The sequence below is a fragment of the Bombina bombina genome, chromosome 2 (genome assembly GCF_027579735.1).
Source record: "Bombina bombina isolate aBomBom1 chromosome 2, aBomBom1.pri, whole genome shotgun sequence".
Lineage (NCBI taxonomy): Eukaryota > Metazoa > Chordata > Amphibia > Anura > Bombinatoridae > Bombina > Bombina bombina.
Window position 1 is genome coordinate 168038176 of NC_069500.1, and position 18491 is coordinate 168056666.

General features: G+C 36.6%; 1 protein-coding gene across 4 annotated transcripts in view; it reads left to right on the top strand.

The window, feature by feature from the left end:
- TRAPPC13 (trafficking protein particle complex subunit 13) overlaps positions 1-18491 on the top strand; it is a 126505-nt gene that overhangs the window by 46159 nt on the left and 61855 nt on the right. For all 4 annotated transcript variants that reach the window (XM_053701336.1, XM_053701337.1, XM_053701338.1 and 1 more), the window contains exon 5: positions 6818-6945. In XM_053701336.1, the coding sequence (XP_053557311.1) occupies positions 6818-6945 (128 nt within the window). The remainder of the gene's footprint in view (positions 1-6817; positions 6946-18491) is intronic.

The window sequence follows — 18491 nt, forward strand, 5'->3', positions numbered from 1 at the left end:
TTAAACTGAATTGTGGGTGTGGTGAGGGGTGTATTTATAGGCATTTTGAGGTTTGGGAAACTTTGCCCATCCTGGTAGAATTGTATATCCCATACGTCACTAGCTCATGGACTTGCCAATATGAAAGAAATGAATTTATCAGGCAAGTTCTTACATAAATTATGTTTGTTTTGTTTTTGATAATTTTGTTTATTTTTTTCTGTAATTTTAGTGTTGTGTTTTTTTTTTGTTTTTTTTTTAAATTGTATATATATTTTTTGTAATTTAATGTTAGGTTTTATTTAAGTGTAACTTGGTATCGGGGTTAATTTAGGGGTGTTAGGTTAGGGGGCTTAGTCATTTGTTTGCTTTGTGGGGGTTTGGCAGTTTAGGAGTTAATAGGTTAATTAGGTTTATTGCGTTGTGAGGGGTTGGCAGTTTAGGGCTAATAGGTTGATTAGGTTTACTGCGATATTGGGGGTTGGCAATTTAGGGGTTAATTTGGTTTATTGCTATGTGGGTGGGTTGGCGGTTTAGGGGTTAATATTTGAGTAATGTTATTTGCGGATTAGGGGTTGATTATATTATTTTGTGATGTTGCAGGTTTCTGGGTTTTTTAATAAACTTTTTTTAGGGCTTTGTTTGCCTACGCTGCATCCAGGTGGACCAACATGTTTTTTTGGCTACCTCTCGCAGCCAACATTGCTTTGAGGATGCGTGCGCATCTGGCGACGGACACGTTACAAACGCGATTATAGTATAGATACTATTGCTTTTGCTTTGGAAAACAAGGTTAAAGGGACAGTAAACACCAGAATTTTTGTTGTTTAAAAAGTTAGATAATCCCTTTAGTACCCATTCCCCAGTTTTGCATAACCAACACAGTTATAATAATACACTTTTTACCTCTGTGATTACCTTGTATCTATGCCTCTGTAAACTGCCCCCTTATTTCAGTTCTTTTGACAGACTTTCATTTTTAGCAAATCAGTGCTGACTCCTAGGAGCTTCACGTGCCTGAGCTCAATGTTATCTATATGAAACACATGAACTAACGCTGTCTAGTGGTGAAAAACTGTCAAAATGCATTCAGATTAGTGACGGCCTTCAAGGTCTAAGAAATTAGCATATAAACCTCCTAGGTTTAGCTTTCAACTAAGAATACCAAAAGAACAAAGCAAAATTGGTAATAAAAGTAAATGGGAAAGTTGTTTAAAATTACACGCCCTATTTAAATCATGGAAGTTTTTTTTTTTTACTTGACTATGCCTTTAATTTCACACGTTGTCATGTATTTGTAATGTTTCTCACGGTACAAAGGGATCAATCAAAACACCTGTAATGTAATACCCTGTGAAATATAATTTGCATTTAGATTTTTTTTTATCCCAGTATCAAGAATGCATTGTTTAAAACTATTTCATGGCTGAGGCCTTTTATTGGCAGAAGGAATATGGCATTGTGATCACTGAAAACGAAGCCATGCAGATAATAGGACTTAAAGGGACAGTAAACACCAGAATTTTTGTTGTTTTAAAAGGTAGATAATCCCTTTATTACCCATTCCCCAATTTTGCATAACCAACACAGTTATATTAATATACTGTTTACCTCTGTAATTACCTTGTATCTATGCCTCTGCAAACTGCCCCCTTATTTAAGTTCTTTTGACAGACTTGCATTTTTTAGCCAATCGGTGCTGACTCCTAGGAGCTTCACGTGCCTGAGCTCAATATTATCTATATGAAACACATGAACTAACGCCCTCTAGTGGTGAAAAACAGGCAGTCTTCAAGGTCTAAGAAATTAGCACATAAACCTCCTAGATTTAGCTTTCAACTAAGAATACCAAAAGAACAAAGCAAAATTGGTAATAAAAGTAAATTGGAAAGTTGTTTAAAATGACATGCCCTATTTAAATCATGAAAGATTATTTTTTACTTTACTGTCCCTTTAAACACATAGTTAAAGACCGCTCCAAAGCACCAATGCACAACTGGAAGCTAGCTAAAGATGTTTAGTGAGCCAATGACATAGGCATTGCTGTGTCTGAGCCTACCTACGTATACTTTTAAACAAAGACAACAAAGTAAATTTAAAAGACAACAAAGTAAATTTTATAATAATAGTAATTGTAAAGTTTTAGTTTATTTCAGAATGGTGTGCTCCATCGTAATTAGTATTTTCAATTTCATGGTTCTTTAACGGACCACTCAATGCAGTAGAATTGCATAATTAACAAGTGCATAATAAAAATACAGTAATTTAACGCCTACTCTGAAATTCAAATAAACAGTAGATTTTTTTTTTTCTGACAAATTTATTTTTTCGGCCCCTGAATCATGCGACAGACATCAGCCAATCACAGACTAGTATACGTATACCCTGTGAGCTTGTGCACATGCTCAATAGGATTTTGTTCCCCTAATAGTGTGTATATAAAAAGACTGTGCAAAATTTGATAATGGAAGTAAATTGGAAAGTGTCTTAAAACTGCATGCTCTATCTGAATCATAAATGTTTATTTAGACTTGTGTCCCTTTAAGTACTACATCAAGAACGAGCATTGTTAGAAAGGTAAACTAGTGATACAAGTGTGTCTAAGGTTATCTATCTGCATATCATGTTTAAAGGGACAGTACATTGTAAATTTGTTTTTCCATTAATGTATTAATGACTTGATATACCAGCTGCAGAGTATAAAATGTATTGAAAATTGCATTTTCAGGTTTATTTGTATGTGAATTAGCTGGATTTGTGCTTTGAAACTACAGCCTATTACAATGGGTTGAGCTTGCAGGTAATATATATCTTGGTATCGCACTTGCTTCCTTATCTTATATTTGTCAGTAAACCTAAGTTCAATACTTAGACAGATCAATGGAAAATTAACATTTTATTACTTAACTGTTCTGCACCCCACTGGGAGTGTAATTTCTTCTGCTGGTTGTGTTTACATAGGCTTGTCAATAGCTTAGACTCCAGTATAGAAACTTACAGTATAGGTGGGGAAACCACAGGCTAAATCAGCTATTTCAAAAGCCGAAATAGGGGTAAAGGAGCTATTTGTAAACAATTTAAATACACTTCAGCAGGTAAAATTGATCATTGGGAACAATTTAAAGGGGAGAAAAGTTTTGGATAAACTGTCCCTTTAAGTATCTATCCCATAAGTATCACATTTAAATAAACCTTTAAAGGGACATGAAACCCAAAATTTGTCTTTCATGATTCAGATAGCATGCAATTTTAAACAACTTTCCAATTTGTTTAATTCTCTTGGTATCCTTTGTTGAAGGAGTAGCAATGCACTACTGGGAGCTATCTGAACACATGAGATGAGCCAATGATAGGAGGCATATATGTGCAACAACCAATCGGTAGCTAGCTTCTAGAAGTGAGCCTCCTTATGTATGCTTTTTAACAAAGGATACCAAGAGAACAAAGCAAATTGCATAATAGAAATAAATCAGAAAGTTGTTTAAAATTGCATTCTCTATATGAATCACAAAAGCTTAAAGGGACACTGAACCCAAATATTTTCTTTCGTGATTCAGATAGAGCCTGCAATTTTAAGCAACTTTCTAATTTACTCCTATTATCAAATTTTCTTCGTTCTCTTGCTATCTTTATTTGAAAAAGAAGGCATCTAAGCTTTTTGGGGGGTTTAGAACTCTGGACAGCACTTATTTATTGGTGGATGAATGTATCCACCAATCGGCAAGAACAACCCAGGTTAATCACCAAAACTGGGCCGGCATCTAAACTTACATTCTTGCATTTCAAACAGAGAATGAAGAAAATTTGATAATAGGAGTAAATTAGAAAGTTTCTTAAAATTTCATGCTCTATCTGAATCAGGAATGAAAAAATTTGTGTTCAGTGTCCCTTTAATTTTGAATTTACAATCCCTTTTAAAGGGACAGTCAAGTCAAAATTAAACTTTCATGGTTCACATAGAGTATGCAATTTACAACTCTGTGCTCACTCTAGTGGAGTTATTTATGAGTCGGCACTGATTGGCTAAAATGCAAGTCAGTCAAAAGAACTGCGATGAGGAGGCAGTCTGCAGAGGTTTAGATACAATGTAATCACAGAGGTGAAAATGTATTAAAATAACAGTGTTGGTTATGCAGAACTGGGGAATGGGTAATAAATGTTTTTTTGTCTTTTAATATATGAACTTACATTGTATTATATCTCTTTCCAACCTATGATATTCTGGACCAAATTACAAATAAAAGTCCAAAAACGCAAGTGTAATGGAGCATTAATATCGCTTGCTTACAATCTGTACAGTTTGCATTTTAGCAGTAGTTTTGCTAGTCGATGTTTAATGTATTTTTTACCAGGGCTGGTATTGTGCAAGTTACAGTACAAATGTAGGATAGAGCAAAAGCATAACGCCATTTTAGCACGTTATTGGGGGGACAGTAACATTATTCATGTTCTGGATAGAGCATGTCATTTTAACCAATTTTCAGTTTATTACTATTATTCAATTTGCTTTGTTTTCTTGGAATCCTTTTGTTGAAGAGGCGGTCTTGTGTCTTTAGCACTCTATGCCAGTAATGTTTGTAGCAATGTTATACAAAGATGCAAACACTGCTGCCATAGAGTGCTAAAGACCCGTGCACGCTCCTGAAGTCCTATGAGGCCACTTTGACAATGAAGCAAACTTGATAATAAAAAGTAAATTGTAAAGTTGTTTTAAATTGCATGTTAGAAGAACCAGATAAGAACAATAGTCTCTGAGAACAGATGCCATAGAACAAAATACAGAAAAAAGTACAACAGTTCAGTATTAGTTCATAAATGGCTTCATAGGTGCAAAGTGGCTGCAGTAATATATATATACACGGAACGGTGTGATGCTTTTGCTACAAAAATAACTGACCGGTTGATGACACGTGTCTGATCTAAGAAACGGCGTGCTTTCTATAGCAGCCGCAAACGAGCATCCAAGTCCGCTTTATTATAGGTGGTTGAACTTTGCATAAGAAATTGTGCTAACCACTTCTTCCAAAGCTTGCTGATGTATCTGTATGAACAACCGTTTATTGGCTTATGTCTGCTACACTTTGTATACCATTATATACCAGTAGTATCTCTAGCGCTCCATAGCACGGATGACATAGATCCCATACTATACCTGCCCAGTTTTGACCTCCAAAAGCTGTTTTGCTTGGGGGTTCTGTGTGCAGCAGGGTGTTGTCAGTCCGTGTGTTGGTGAAGCTAATTACTTCTGGCTTGACCTGCCTCTAACACATTATTATTGCTGTTTGCTAATGTTTGGATTCACAGGCCCCTTAGTCACGAGGACCAGTCCTTTTGTATTATTATATAACTCTTAATAGAATATTGTTTTTATATTGAGGTGTTTTTTTGCTGCAGTAGTTATTTGGAGGCACATGTATCCTGTGATGATAGCTTGTATGTTGCTCCTAATGCTACCCCTTCACCGAAGTCTTTTTTGATCTTTAAATAAATATTTATATTTTTGTACCATTGAATAAGAGTGCTGATTTTCCTGGCTTTGACAATTGGGCTTATCACATCCCTTTTGCAGTGTGTGTGTGTGTGTGTGTGTGTGTATATATATATATATATATATATATATATATATATATATATATATATATATATGTATGTGTGTATATATATATATATATATATATATGTATGTGTGTATATATATATATATATATATATATATATATTACATTGCGTAAATCATAAAAAGTTTAATGTAGACATTACTGTCCCTTTAATTTACCTCGTATTAGATTTCTATTAGCGCCCAGACTAAAATTATTCATGGATAACAAAAATATGTCAACAGTTTAATTTGCAATTTGTAATTCCGGTGTTATAGATTGTGCAAAATAACATGCCCTGTGCAATCAGTATTGGTAATCTGGCCTTCTGATTGCAAATTACCTTCACTTATATTATTGCAATTGTTAGTGCCTCCATTTTAATTCATTCAAATTTAATATGTAAAACTTCATTTTAAACTCCTCTATATCTGGGCTTTCTTATAGATAGTATTCAAATCCATTAAAAACAAGGCTCATTTGAATTGATTAAAGGGACATAAAACCTAAAACTTTTCTTTTATGATTCAGATACAATTTTAAACAACTTTCCAATGTACTTTTATCAAATTTGCTCATTTTTGTAATATCCTTTGTTGAAAGAGAAGTCATACATTGCTGGGAGCTAGCGGAACACATCTGGTGAGCCAATGACAAGAGGCATATATGGGCAGCCACCAGCTAACTCCCAGTAGTGCAATGCTGCTCGTATGCATTCCTCTGTATGATTTTCAACAAAGGATACAAAAAGAACAACGCAGAGTACATGATAAAAGTACATTTTAAAATTGCATGCTTGATATGAATCATGAATGTTTTTTAATTTTGACTTTATTCTCCTTTTAAACCAACAGTCTCAAATGTAGTTATTTCTAGAATAAATATAAATTTGTAACATCTGCATCTACATGTTATCATTTTATGTAATTTATTAACATTTTTAAAACCCCTAAACAATTAATTTCAGTCATAAATATTTAAAATAGTTTTTTGGGGTTTTTTTTGCCAAGAATATTTTATTTGAAAAAAAAGTGTTTTCTGATGAATTCAAAATACTTCTTGGCAAGGTTTCTTAATGCAATGTATCTGATAAGTTAACATAAGGAGTCATGAGAAATCATTTGAAAACTTATGAGAAGAGCCTTTTTACAGATTGGAATATACACGTGTGCTATGCTGGTTTTTCACATAAAATGTACATAAATATTTTTTATTTATCACCTATTTAATCTATTTTGAAGGCAGATCTCCAGACAAGCTCCCAGCGATTAAATCTATCGGCTTCCAGTGCCGTTGTGGGTGAACTTAAACCTGACAGTTGTATTGATGATGTGATTCATCATGAAGTTAAAGAAATAGGAACGCACATGTAAGTGTTCATGATGTAAAAGATGATTTGTCAGGTACTGGCTTTATAGTTTCCATTGCAGCATTACAGTGTTTTTTTTCCCGTACTTTTCACTTTGTTCTGTAAATAGGACTCCTGCTACATTAGTAATGCTTTTCTAATTTATCAATGAAATCTGACATATACATGTGTATGTTTGCATGTGTTTGTGTGTGTATGTATAGGAGGCCACTGTAAAATTATTAATTTCTCTGGTTTTACTATATATAGGTATGTGTGTTGAGTAAAATTAACAATTTTTTGTTTTATTTTATAAATTACTGACAACATTTCTCCCAAATTTCAGATACAAATATATTGTCATTTAAAACATTTATTTGCAGAAAACGGCAACTGGTCAAAATAACAAAGGTGCAGTGTTTTCAGGCATCAAATAATTAAAAGAAAACACAATCATATTCATTTTTAAACAACACAATACAAATGTTTAAACTTGGCAAGAGTCCAGAAATCAGTATTTGGTGAAATAACCCTGATTTTTATCAATCAGTTGGCATGCTCTCCACCAGTTTTTTACATTGCTGTTGGCTGACTTTATGCTACTCCTGGCACAAAAATTAGCTTTGGTTTGTTTGGTAGGGTGTGACCATCCATCTTCCTCTTGATCACATTCCAGAGGTTTTCAATACGGTTCAGGTCTGGAGATTGGGCTGGCCATGAAAGTCTTCATCTGGTAGTCCTCCATACACACCTTGATTGATCTGGCTGTGTGGCATGGAGTATTGTCCTGCTGGAAAAAAAACAATCCTCAGAGTTTTCAAAGCAGAAGGAAGCAAGTTTTCTTCCAAGATAACCTTGTACTTGGCCTAATTAATGTGTCCTTCACAAAGATAAATCTGCCCAATTCCAGCCTTGCTGAAACACCCCCAGATCATCACCGTTTCTCCACCAAATTTCACAGTGAGTCTGAGACACTGTGGCTTGTGGGCCTCTCCAGGTATCATTTCTAACCATTAGATGACCAGGCATTGTGCAAAGCTGAAAATTGGACTCATCATAGAAGATTACCTTACTCCAGTCCTTTACAGTCCAATTCTTATTGTCTTTTTTATAAATCTCAGCCTGGCTCTTTTTTGCTTCTCATTGATGAAGGGCTTTATTCTAGCTTTGCACGACTCCAGCTTAGGAGCCTGTTTTGAACCGTACTTGCTGTGTACTTCACCCCAGCTGCCATTTAACATTTTTTTTTTGTAGGTCACTTGATATCATCCTAAGGTTGTTGGTTGACATTTAAATAAGTTGGTGTCATCCCGAGCAGTGGAGTTTTTTTTACCCTATGCCAGTCTGTATCTTTGTTCTCCCCAATGTCTGCTACTTGACCTTTTTCTTATGAAGTGCCGTCTTTGAAATTTTAAAGATGGAAGCAACCTGGCGTCACTGTAACTCTTATAGTAAAGCCAGAGTTGACCCCTTCTTTTCCTCACTCAAAACTTTTTCTTTTCAACTCTTTTGGCCTGGTCAATAGGGATTTTTTTTTTCCAATTACTTTTGAGGTACTACTAGCAATGTTTTTGCCATTGTAAGAGGATAGTGATGACCACAGCAGAGGTTTTTATACTTTTTCCTCATTAAAAAAGATTAATACTACTGTAGATATATCACTATTCACTTAGTGCACTTCAATGGATGAATAAAGGAACATTTTGTTTATATTGTATGCCTTGATAAAACTTAAAGTTTATCTCAGCATCTCCATCGATTCAGGGATTTAGGTTTAATGGTGATTTTCTCCTTACATCTAAGAAGATTCTGTGCTTAAAAGTCTTAACACAATTGTCAATTTCTGCTAGATGTCTGCTACTGAAGTCAATTACTTTAGTTCAAAGCATTTGACTGTAAAGGCCTGGAGGCTGATTAATACAGTATCAGGAGACAGTAATCGGAAGTGAATTTCAGTTGCAGGTATGGGACTGCTTTTTTACTTGGATTTTGATTAAACATTTTAAGCTTCTTTTTGTCTTTGATGTTTTTTGTTGCTTCTTGCAGGGCCTCAGTGACCTCTGACTTGGAAATAATTTTTTCTTTGATTATCATTTTAGATGTTGATTTGAATCCAATCATCTCTTAGGAGTTTTTACTTTTCTTAGTAGCAACCCTTGTTACTTCGACTTGATGGCCTCTCTCTTTTGTTTGTCACTGAGTAGTCTGAGTGAGTCTTAAAAAAAAAAAAGTCTTTCGTGCTTTTCTTCAGGTACGATTTTTCTTTTTTTCAAAGCACGCAAACCTTTCTTGACATACTATCTGATTTCTAGTCATTTTGAAACCAATAACAGATTAGCTACCAAAGGCCATGTAAAACTGAAATTCTTCCTTTTGTCACTTTAATTATAGACTTGAAATGTCATAGTTTAATTATGGTAAATTAACAAAACCTTTTCTCTCTTTCATACTAAGTAATAGAGGAAAAACGCTGTGCGCTTTCCATTATTAGTAACCTCTACTTTGACCATCATCTCTCTTGGCAGGTTGGTGCACCTTTTTTATGCCAGCGCTTAATGCTACTCAAAGAAGTTTAACACCTTAATTCCTGATAAGGAGCTGCAGTGTGTTGCAAGAGTGACTTTAAAGGGGTATTAAACGGTGTTCCTATAGAAAAAAACAATATGTAAACAGAAAAAGAAACAGATTTTAAAAACTAAACATGAGCACTTATTGTAGCATCTGCAGAAATGTTTTGAACTTAAGTTGCATTCTGCTTCTGAGCACGAAAAAAATCAGACTTACTGTCTCTCTAGCATTATCTTGCTCATGTTACTCTATAAGAAGGGTTAAACACAAAGAGAGAGTGGACAGTTAAAACCTAGATAGCAGTGGGTAGACGTGCAAAATAAAGTAGTTTTCATTTTTTTTCTTGGCTTTCATTATGCCACATCAAACCAAATTAACAAAAAACAGCATTTGTTCTTTGTTTCATTGAATTTCTCTTATAAACAAAATGAATGTTGTATTGGTTCATTTGGTTATTCAAAAGCATAACAAAATGTACACGTCTAGTGGCAGGTACCGGTAGTAGTGAAAAAAATAAAATGCTTTAACAATTGCATATTTCATTAAGGGGACACTGAACCCAATATTTTTCTTTCATGATTCAGATCGAGCATGCAATTTTAAGCAACTTTCTAATTTACTCCTATTATCAATTTTTCTTCGTACTCTTGCTATCTTTATTTGAAAAAGAAGGCATCTAAGATATTTTTGGTTCAGACCTCTGGACAGCACTTTTTTATTGGTGGATGATTTTATCCACCAATCAGCAAGAACAACCCAGGTTGTTCACCAAAAATGGGCCGGCATCTAAACTTACATTCTTGTATTTCAAATAAAGATACCAAGAGAATGAAGAAAATTGATAATAGGAGTAAATTAGAAAGTTGCTTAAAATGTCATGCTCTATCCGAATCATGAAAGAAAAAATGTGGGTTCAGTGTCTTACTAATTGTTTGGAACTGAGCAGATTTCTGTTTTAGAATTTATAGCACAATTATTTGTCTGGATTTAATAGTGGAATAAAAAAAAATCGTAGTTTAGATACAATAGGCAAGGGTATACTTTTAAAAAAAGTGATCTGAAACATATCCGCAATATTTTTACACACAGCAGAGACCTTAAAGGGGCAGTAAACACCTTGAGAGTTAAATATAAAATGTTTGGTTAGGCATAGTGGAACAACTTTGCAATATACTTTATTTATCTTGAACCTTTTTCATGTAATTTAGCTCTTAAAATTTAGTTGTTTTTTTCTAATTCTCGGTACTGAAAAAGGTAATTGTTTTTAACAATAAGAACTGCAAAACAATGCACTTTATACTAGCACAAAGACCGTGAATTGCCGTGTCAGATGCTAATTCAAGCCCAAGTTGGCTCCCCCAAATGAGTGGTCGCAAAACAATGCACTTTATACTAGCACAAAGACCGTGAATTGTCGTGTCAGATGCTGATTCAAGCCCAAGTTGACTCTTCCAAATGAGTGGTCAGTGGAGTTTGGCTACTAAAAACAACTGCAGCAAACAAGGTTTGTTTTAAAAATGTTTAGACCTGACTGATATTTTATAGCAAGACAACAGAAATGTCTTTTAATTACAGGTTGTTTACTGTCCCTTTTTAATGATGGGAAATTCCTACACAACCTCATTCCACTGTTCTAGACCCAGTCTGCATTTTGAACCATGATTCCCTTCATATATTAAATTACCAACACTATTACATTTATTTTGGTGAAGTCTCTTTGAGAATGAACTGTACTTCTGTATGTTTTTACCATAAGATGGCGCTATAGGACTTTGGTGAAAAAAAACAGATTAACCATGGTTTGGCATCAATATTAGCCATATGTTTATCAGATCAAGAACTGGTGTGTTTTCCTTCAAATATGGTTAATATGCAAAAAAGTCATAAACTGATTTATGAAACAAAGAATAAAGGCCTAGTAGATCCATTTTATATCTCTATTTTCTGTTTGTTAACCAAGTACACAATCCCAGTTGCCTTAAATTTTGCTTTCCGTAGAGCTTGTTTATGCATTTAAGTTATGCAATATAAGGACATTAAGGAGAACAATTAAAGGGACATGAAACCCAAATGTTTTATTTTGTGATTATGAAAGAACATACAATTTTAAACAACTTTCCAATTTACTTCTATTTTTTAATTTGCTTCCTTCTCTTGTTATCCTTTGCTGAAAGGTTTATCTAGGTAAGCTCAGGAGCAGCAAAGAACCTAGGTTCTAGCTGCTTATTGGTGGCTGCAGCTATATACTGATTGTCATTGGCTCACACATGTGTTCAATTAGAAACCAGTAATGCATTGCTGCTCCTTCAACAAATGACACCAAGAGAATGAAGCAAATCTGATAATTGAAGTAAATTGGAAAGTTGTTTAAAACTGTTTGTTCTACCTAATTCATGAAAGAAAATGTTGGGGTTTCGTGTCCCTTCAACTGTTCACAGAACATTTTTTCCAGCTGGATGCCATTATCAAGTAGTCAGGTGAGGACAGTGTAATACTTTTCAATATTATAATATTTTATATATATATGTTCTTTATAAATCTGTTACATGAGCTATCCAAAGCACAGATTCATTGCATAGTTTAACATAAATCGGTTTAATGCTAATTTGTCCAACGAACCTTGACAAAAATGTTTATTTGTTAATTTTAGCTTAATATTGGCTTAAATTCTAGCCAAGTGTTCAGTAAAATCAGCCGGGAGGTGCGTCCATTAAAAAGGTCCTGGGGAGGAAACACTACTGTATTGTCTAAAATAATGAACTATTCTTGGGGTGTAACACATTGATCATATATAATATATACTACTGAGTAACTATCTAATGTCACCTATTGAGGTGTGGTGTTTTTTTTTTTTTTAGATCTTGCTATTGTTTTGATACCATGTTTGGGACATATTATTTTGTTTTGACAAGGTGCCGGCAAAATCTATCATAATATTTGTAACACTGCCAGACCCAGTGTCTTTACAGCTCAAAATGCTCAGGAGAAACCAAATTAGCAGACAGTATCTGGATGGTGTGGTGCAGGCAGAGGTGGCTGAGTTGCAATTATTATTAAAAATAATCCTATTCATTATGTATTAATAATCTGTCCGGCACACTAGATCACAGTGCACGTAAAAGGTTATCAGCCCCTGCATTTTGCAAAGCTACAGTTTTTGCGTTATTACTTAACTATTAAGAGAAATGAATACATATAATAGTGCACAGCTTAAAGGTAAACATCTTCTCAAAAACTACATAAAAGAAGGAAATTGTTTTCAACATTTTAGACTCAAGGCAAAATGTGTAATAAAAAAGTGGATTTTTTTCTGAGCACGCACTCAATCTTTTTATTGTGGTTCTTTAAAGAGACATGACCCCAACATTTCTGTTATTTTAGACAGAGCATACCATTTTAAAAAAAGTTTCCAATTTAGTTCTATTATCAAATTTGCTTCATTCACATGGTATTCTTTGTTGAAAAGATATCTAAATAGGTAGTGTGCACATGACTGGAGCATTAACTGGCAGGAAAAAAGTGCTGCCATCTACTGCTCTTGTAAATGTACAACATTCTTGCAAGCCTGCTGCAAACACATACATGCTCCTGAGTTTGCTTTACTGCTTTTCAACAAGGGATACAAGGAAGGAAGATAACGTGATAATAGAAGTAAATTGGGAAGTTGTTTAAAATGACGTGCTTTATCTGAATCATTGTCCCTTTAAGGTAACACACAGAACCATACCGGTACTTGTGGGTAGATTAGCTCTGACCACTCAAGTAGAAATGTGTCCCACAAGTCTGATTAGATAGATTCCCAGCCTACATAAGGCTGCTGTTAGGTCAGTCACTACCTACTTGGAATTAAATGTGCTAAGTCTGCTCCAACTGAATCGTTTGTTGTTTTGCACATATGAAGGATGAATATTTGACACCTACTTAAAGGGACATGAAACCCAAATTTTTTCTTTCATGATTTAGAAACTGCAATTTATAAACAACTTTCTAATTTACTTCTATTATCTAATTTGCTTCATTCTCTTGATATTTTTTGCTGAAAAGCATATCTAGATATGCTTAGTAGCTGCTGATTGGTAGCTGCACATAGATACCTCCTGTGATTGGTTCACCGTGTGCATTGCTATTTCTTCATTAAAGTATATCTAAAGAATGAAGCAAATTAGGTAAGGTAATAGAAGTAAATTGGAATGTTGTTTAAAATTGTATTCTCTAACTTAATCATGAAATAAAATGTTTGGGTATAGTGTCCCTTTAAACTTGAGAATATTATCTCTGTGCGTACCCCTGTAGCTTTATGCTTACACTCATCCATACTGAGTGATTGTGCAGAAGTGACGTGTGTTTTTTTTAGCCTGCTCATACTGTTTTCCTGTCTCCTATGTTCATATCCAGACAATTCAGCCCACCTTGGGAATTTGTTGATAGGTTCATGTTTTTTGTCATAATAGTAGGGGTAATGGCTCTGTGTGTATTTATACCGCCTTTTGACCTGTATCCTTTATAGCAATTGGCTAGATAATCCCACTACCTCTCTTGAGCTCCTACTAAAATGTGTCCAAAAAAAAAACATCTCTAGAAAACTTTCTCTCAGAGTACCCTCGCATTTTCAATCACCATCTGTGGTAGCTGTATTCTCTTAAACAAGTCAGGAACAATGTGCTTTCACTGGGACAAGAAGCTCAGTTACAGTGGTCTCGTTTGAAAACAAATTCAAGGATCTACAATGAAAATGGCTGTGAAACCCATCGCCACCATCCAGTCCCTTGCTTGCAAAAGGAATCTTTATATGTTTCAGATTTTGGACAGCTTGTGTGGTTTGGAAGTTCCAAGAAATAAGCTTTATTCAACACTAAAGAACTTTTTGAAATAATTAGACTACCGTCCAGGAGTCAAGCATTTGAATTGCATCAACTTATATGTATGACAAGAGAGCACAGTAAGCCAGAATAAAATGGGTTGTGCTAGGACAACCCTTTAGGCCAGGAGTGTAAAGGGAACTGGCCTCAAAACAGTCCCGGTCAGTTTTTGCAAAGAAAAAAGTCCCACCACTCTCGGCGCTCAAAGCTAAAACGGGGAACAACTAGTATGGAATTAGATTAATTTTATTCAAAAAAGTCTCAACAACAAGTACTGCCATTTTACAATACAATACATCAATAATTATTGTCGGTTAAAGATAGAATGGTAAAATACAAATACCAAATTAACTTCCGGTTAATCATCCTTTAAAAGGGGGGATGTCTCCCTCCATTCTGCTTATAATAAAGATGCACCTTAATTAACTACTTTAAGCCCATCTCGGGCTCTGCAAAGTTCAGTTAAAATTCTTCAAACAACCTATGCACTTTTCCAAAATGTTGTCCCACAGTTATAATCGCAGCTCTTATCTCACCAATCTTAGTCCTGTGTCTATTCACTTGTTACAAGTGTTTGCGTCTAGAGTGAGTGTTCCCCACGTGGCTCGTTACGTAGGATCAGGGGGCAGAGAACCTTATATCGATACACTTTTAAACTTGCTGCAATTTTGTAATCATGCAAAAGCTTGTTGCTGCCTCCTTAGTGTATCACTCCTCCACTCTTGTGGTTCAGTAGAGCTCCACAGGGGGACTGTTGGGGCATTTATTTGGCAAGTTAGTAAATGACCATATCCACTTCTTTACTCACAAGTAGTATCACTGCCTTAATAAATTATATCCGGCTTCTTTGTTAACAAAGGCACCCCTCCTCTCAATTGGATTAAGAGAGCACCACAGGGGGACTACTAAGTGGTAGGAGTATAGTGTAAAAAGTTCTGTTGATGTTTTCAAAGTGTGCTAATATTATTTAGAAATCACTATGGAAAATATGAAGTATGATTTTTCTTGTTTGTTCTTCATAAAACAGAAAGCTTCCAAAACTTCTTTAGCTTAGGATCTTACCCTGTTCCTGTTAAGATCCTCAGATCTTGTGCATGCCATCATGAAGCTTCAGTGGAACAGCAATGTGAGCATCCACTTGATCTCCCTTACATACTTTCTAAGCTGTTTTCTAAGTAGATTTTTTTTCTTCCCTTCCTAGCCTTTTAACGCCTACCGGGAGAAAAACTAATATTTACTGATTGAATTTAATTTAATTAGAAACATATGAATGCATGCCTTTTTGCACCAGGTTTTGTATTGTGCTAATACCTCAGAATCATTTTTAGTTTCAAGCTCATTTCTTCTCTCTACAAATCTGTTTATGCTTTGCTATGTGTGAACTTACTCAAATAGAAACCCAACCCCTTGGGCTTCTGGAAGGTGGTTTTAACCCATTGACCAGAAGTCATCATCCTGCGCCCCCCCTATTACTGATATTGACCAACTTCAGATGTGAAGAACTGACTTATTGCTATGCATGAATTTTTTTTTATTACACTAATTTATACTGTTTAGGTATACATAATAATTTTTATAAATTTCATTGTACAGCCAAAATAATGTATCAACTTTTTCTTCTTAAACGGGAAGAGTCCACAGCTGCATTCATTACTTTTGGGAATTCAGAACCTGGCCACCAGAAGGAGCAAAGATACCCCAGCCAAAGGCTTAAATACCTCCCCCACTTCCCTCATCCCCCAGTCATTCTTTGCCTTTTGTCACAGGAGGTTGGCAGAGAAGTGTCACAAGATTGAAGATAGTCTCTTATGGAGGGTGGATGGATGGGACTGGAGTTTTAAGTAATCCTGTCAACCTCTCAGTGAGAGCATGGATGATGGTTAGAGTCCGGAGATGCAGGGAGAGTCTTTCTGCGAAACCATCCCGACTCATATTAACAGCTCCTTGGCAATCAGCGTTGACGAGTTACGCTGCTTGCCTTTTATTCACTCAAGTCCATGTCAGAAGCGAGGCTACTATCTTTCACACTTGAAGGGCCGTGTTTCTGTTCCACGGCGTAGATTCTGGTAAGATCGTTTCATTTTATTTGGATATGTGAATGTAATGTTAACGAAAGAAGTCAGGGTCCCAGTGGGACTCCTTTATCTTATGGAATCAAATGTTAACATCTCCTGAGGGGGGTTATTGAACAGGGGGGGACTTTAATCATGTTTGTTATGTGATTCTGTCTGCTAATGTGTAGTGATACTTGGGCTCATGGCTATTCGGAACATAACGGCCTTATCATCAGTTGGTGTGGTCCTATAGACTAGCGCACCTTTTTTTGGCTGCGCATTACTATATAAAGACATAGTTTTGTTTTTAGTTTATTATCGATCCCTGCGGGGGCTTCAAGTTTTCTTGGACATCGGACAGTTCCGGAGTGTTCTTGTACCAGACGGGTACTGTTCCTTACGGTTCATGTCACCCACGTGGTGCCAGTGTGTTGGTTATCCTGTCGGTTGTTGGATGTTCACTTTGTCCTAATGTAGAGGGTTCTGGGCTCAGATCCTGCTAAGGCTTGATCGTGGGTTCTAGAGGTCCTTTGGACTCGGAACCGGTGTTCTCCATTACCTTATAGTTTGGAGGTTAGGATGAGCTCTGGACGTCTGGGGTACCAGATTGGATGGCGATTTTCGTTTTCACCCTTGGTATTTTCTGGTTGTTGGTTCTTGTGGCCTAGTCGCATTACCTCTCGTAGGTTGCTGGGGCTGCTTTTTTCCCTTCTTGGGTAGTCGGGTCATCTGTTACTGGAAATTCGGGCTTATCCTCCTTCCTTTTCAGTCTCTCGCTCACTCTCATGTATGGGAGTGCGGGGGTTGGGGTTTTCCCCGGCATTTTCCCCTGGTCAGTTTGTCTGCCAGGAGTTGTGAGGCTCCCATCGTTTTTCCTTGTGCGGTACAGGGAGGCTGATCCTGTAAGGATCTTTGGAGATTGTCGTCCTTTCAAACTAAGGGCTGGTTTGGAGCATGTCCCTTGTAATCCCTGTGGTCTTTAGACTCTGGGGTGTTGCCCTTTGACCCTCTAGGAGATCTAGCTCTTTGGGCTTGCAAGTAGAGGGTCCTGGGTTCAGATCCACCTCTGGGTGCTGGTTGCCAATTTCTTAGGCCTGTTAAAATGTCTTCTAGAATCTTTGTTCAGAGTCTCTTGCGAGTGGTCAAGGACTTTGTGATGTGGGATGCACTGTCCAGGGTGCACTCCTCTGTAGGAGGCAACTTCATAGTCCCTCAGGGGGTTAGGATATTCGGCCAGTCCCGGTTCTGGGGGTCTGGTTTATGACCATGTTTCTTGCCTGATTTTTCATAGTCCGGATTCTGGATTCGGTCCTGGGCGGTTCAATTTCAACCCTTTTTTTTGGAGCATCCACTTGTCCCTTAAGGGGGGTCGGTTGTGTCTCTAAGGGGAGATTTGGTAACTACCTGATGATAGTTATACTGTCTCTCAGATGGGATCCTACAATTGTCGTCAGGGGCAGCTATTACACCTTGGTGTGGGCTTGTGGTTGTTTGTTTCAACTGAGCTGGCAGTAATGGCCGAATGGTCTCTTATCAATTAGTATGGTTTTTACTGTTTCTCTACATCCTCTTCTCCATGCCTATGGCTGGCCCCAAGGGTCCTTATCTAGTCGTTCCGAGGGGTTCCTTACCCTTCCTTGTGTGCACAAGGCCATGAGGCCGGATTCTGGTACTACGTCGCTGTAGTTCAGTGTCCTATCTTTCTTTTTGGGAGTGTTCCTTCTTTGGGGAAGGGAGCTGTGTAGGGGTCCTGGAACCCGAGCATGTAGTTTTTCTGTCATGGTTTCGTGGTAACATGCCAGATTTAGGGAACGGTCAGAGTTGTTCTCCCAGGGTTTCGTTTTCCTCTTAGGCCCCTCCCTTCTCTTCCTGAGGTCTTCTTCTGAGAATGTTGTTTTCTCTGTATTCTTTCATTGCCAGCCTTTTGGTCTGGGTCTGTTACCTCTGAGTGGGGGTCAGGGATCTGTCGGCTTTGTTGAGTCTTGACTGTGTGCTTTCAGTTGATTCTGTTCTCCTACCTTTTGGTGGGGAGTTCTCCAGGGCCCTCCACTGGTTGCATTTGCTGCTTGTGTTGGACACTCTTCTA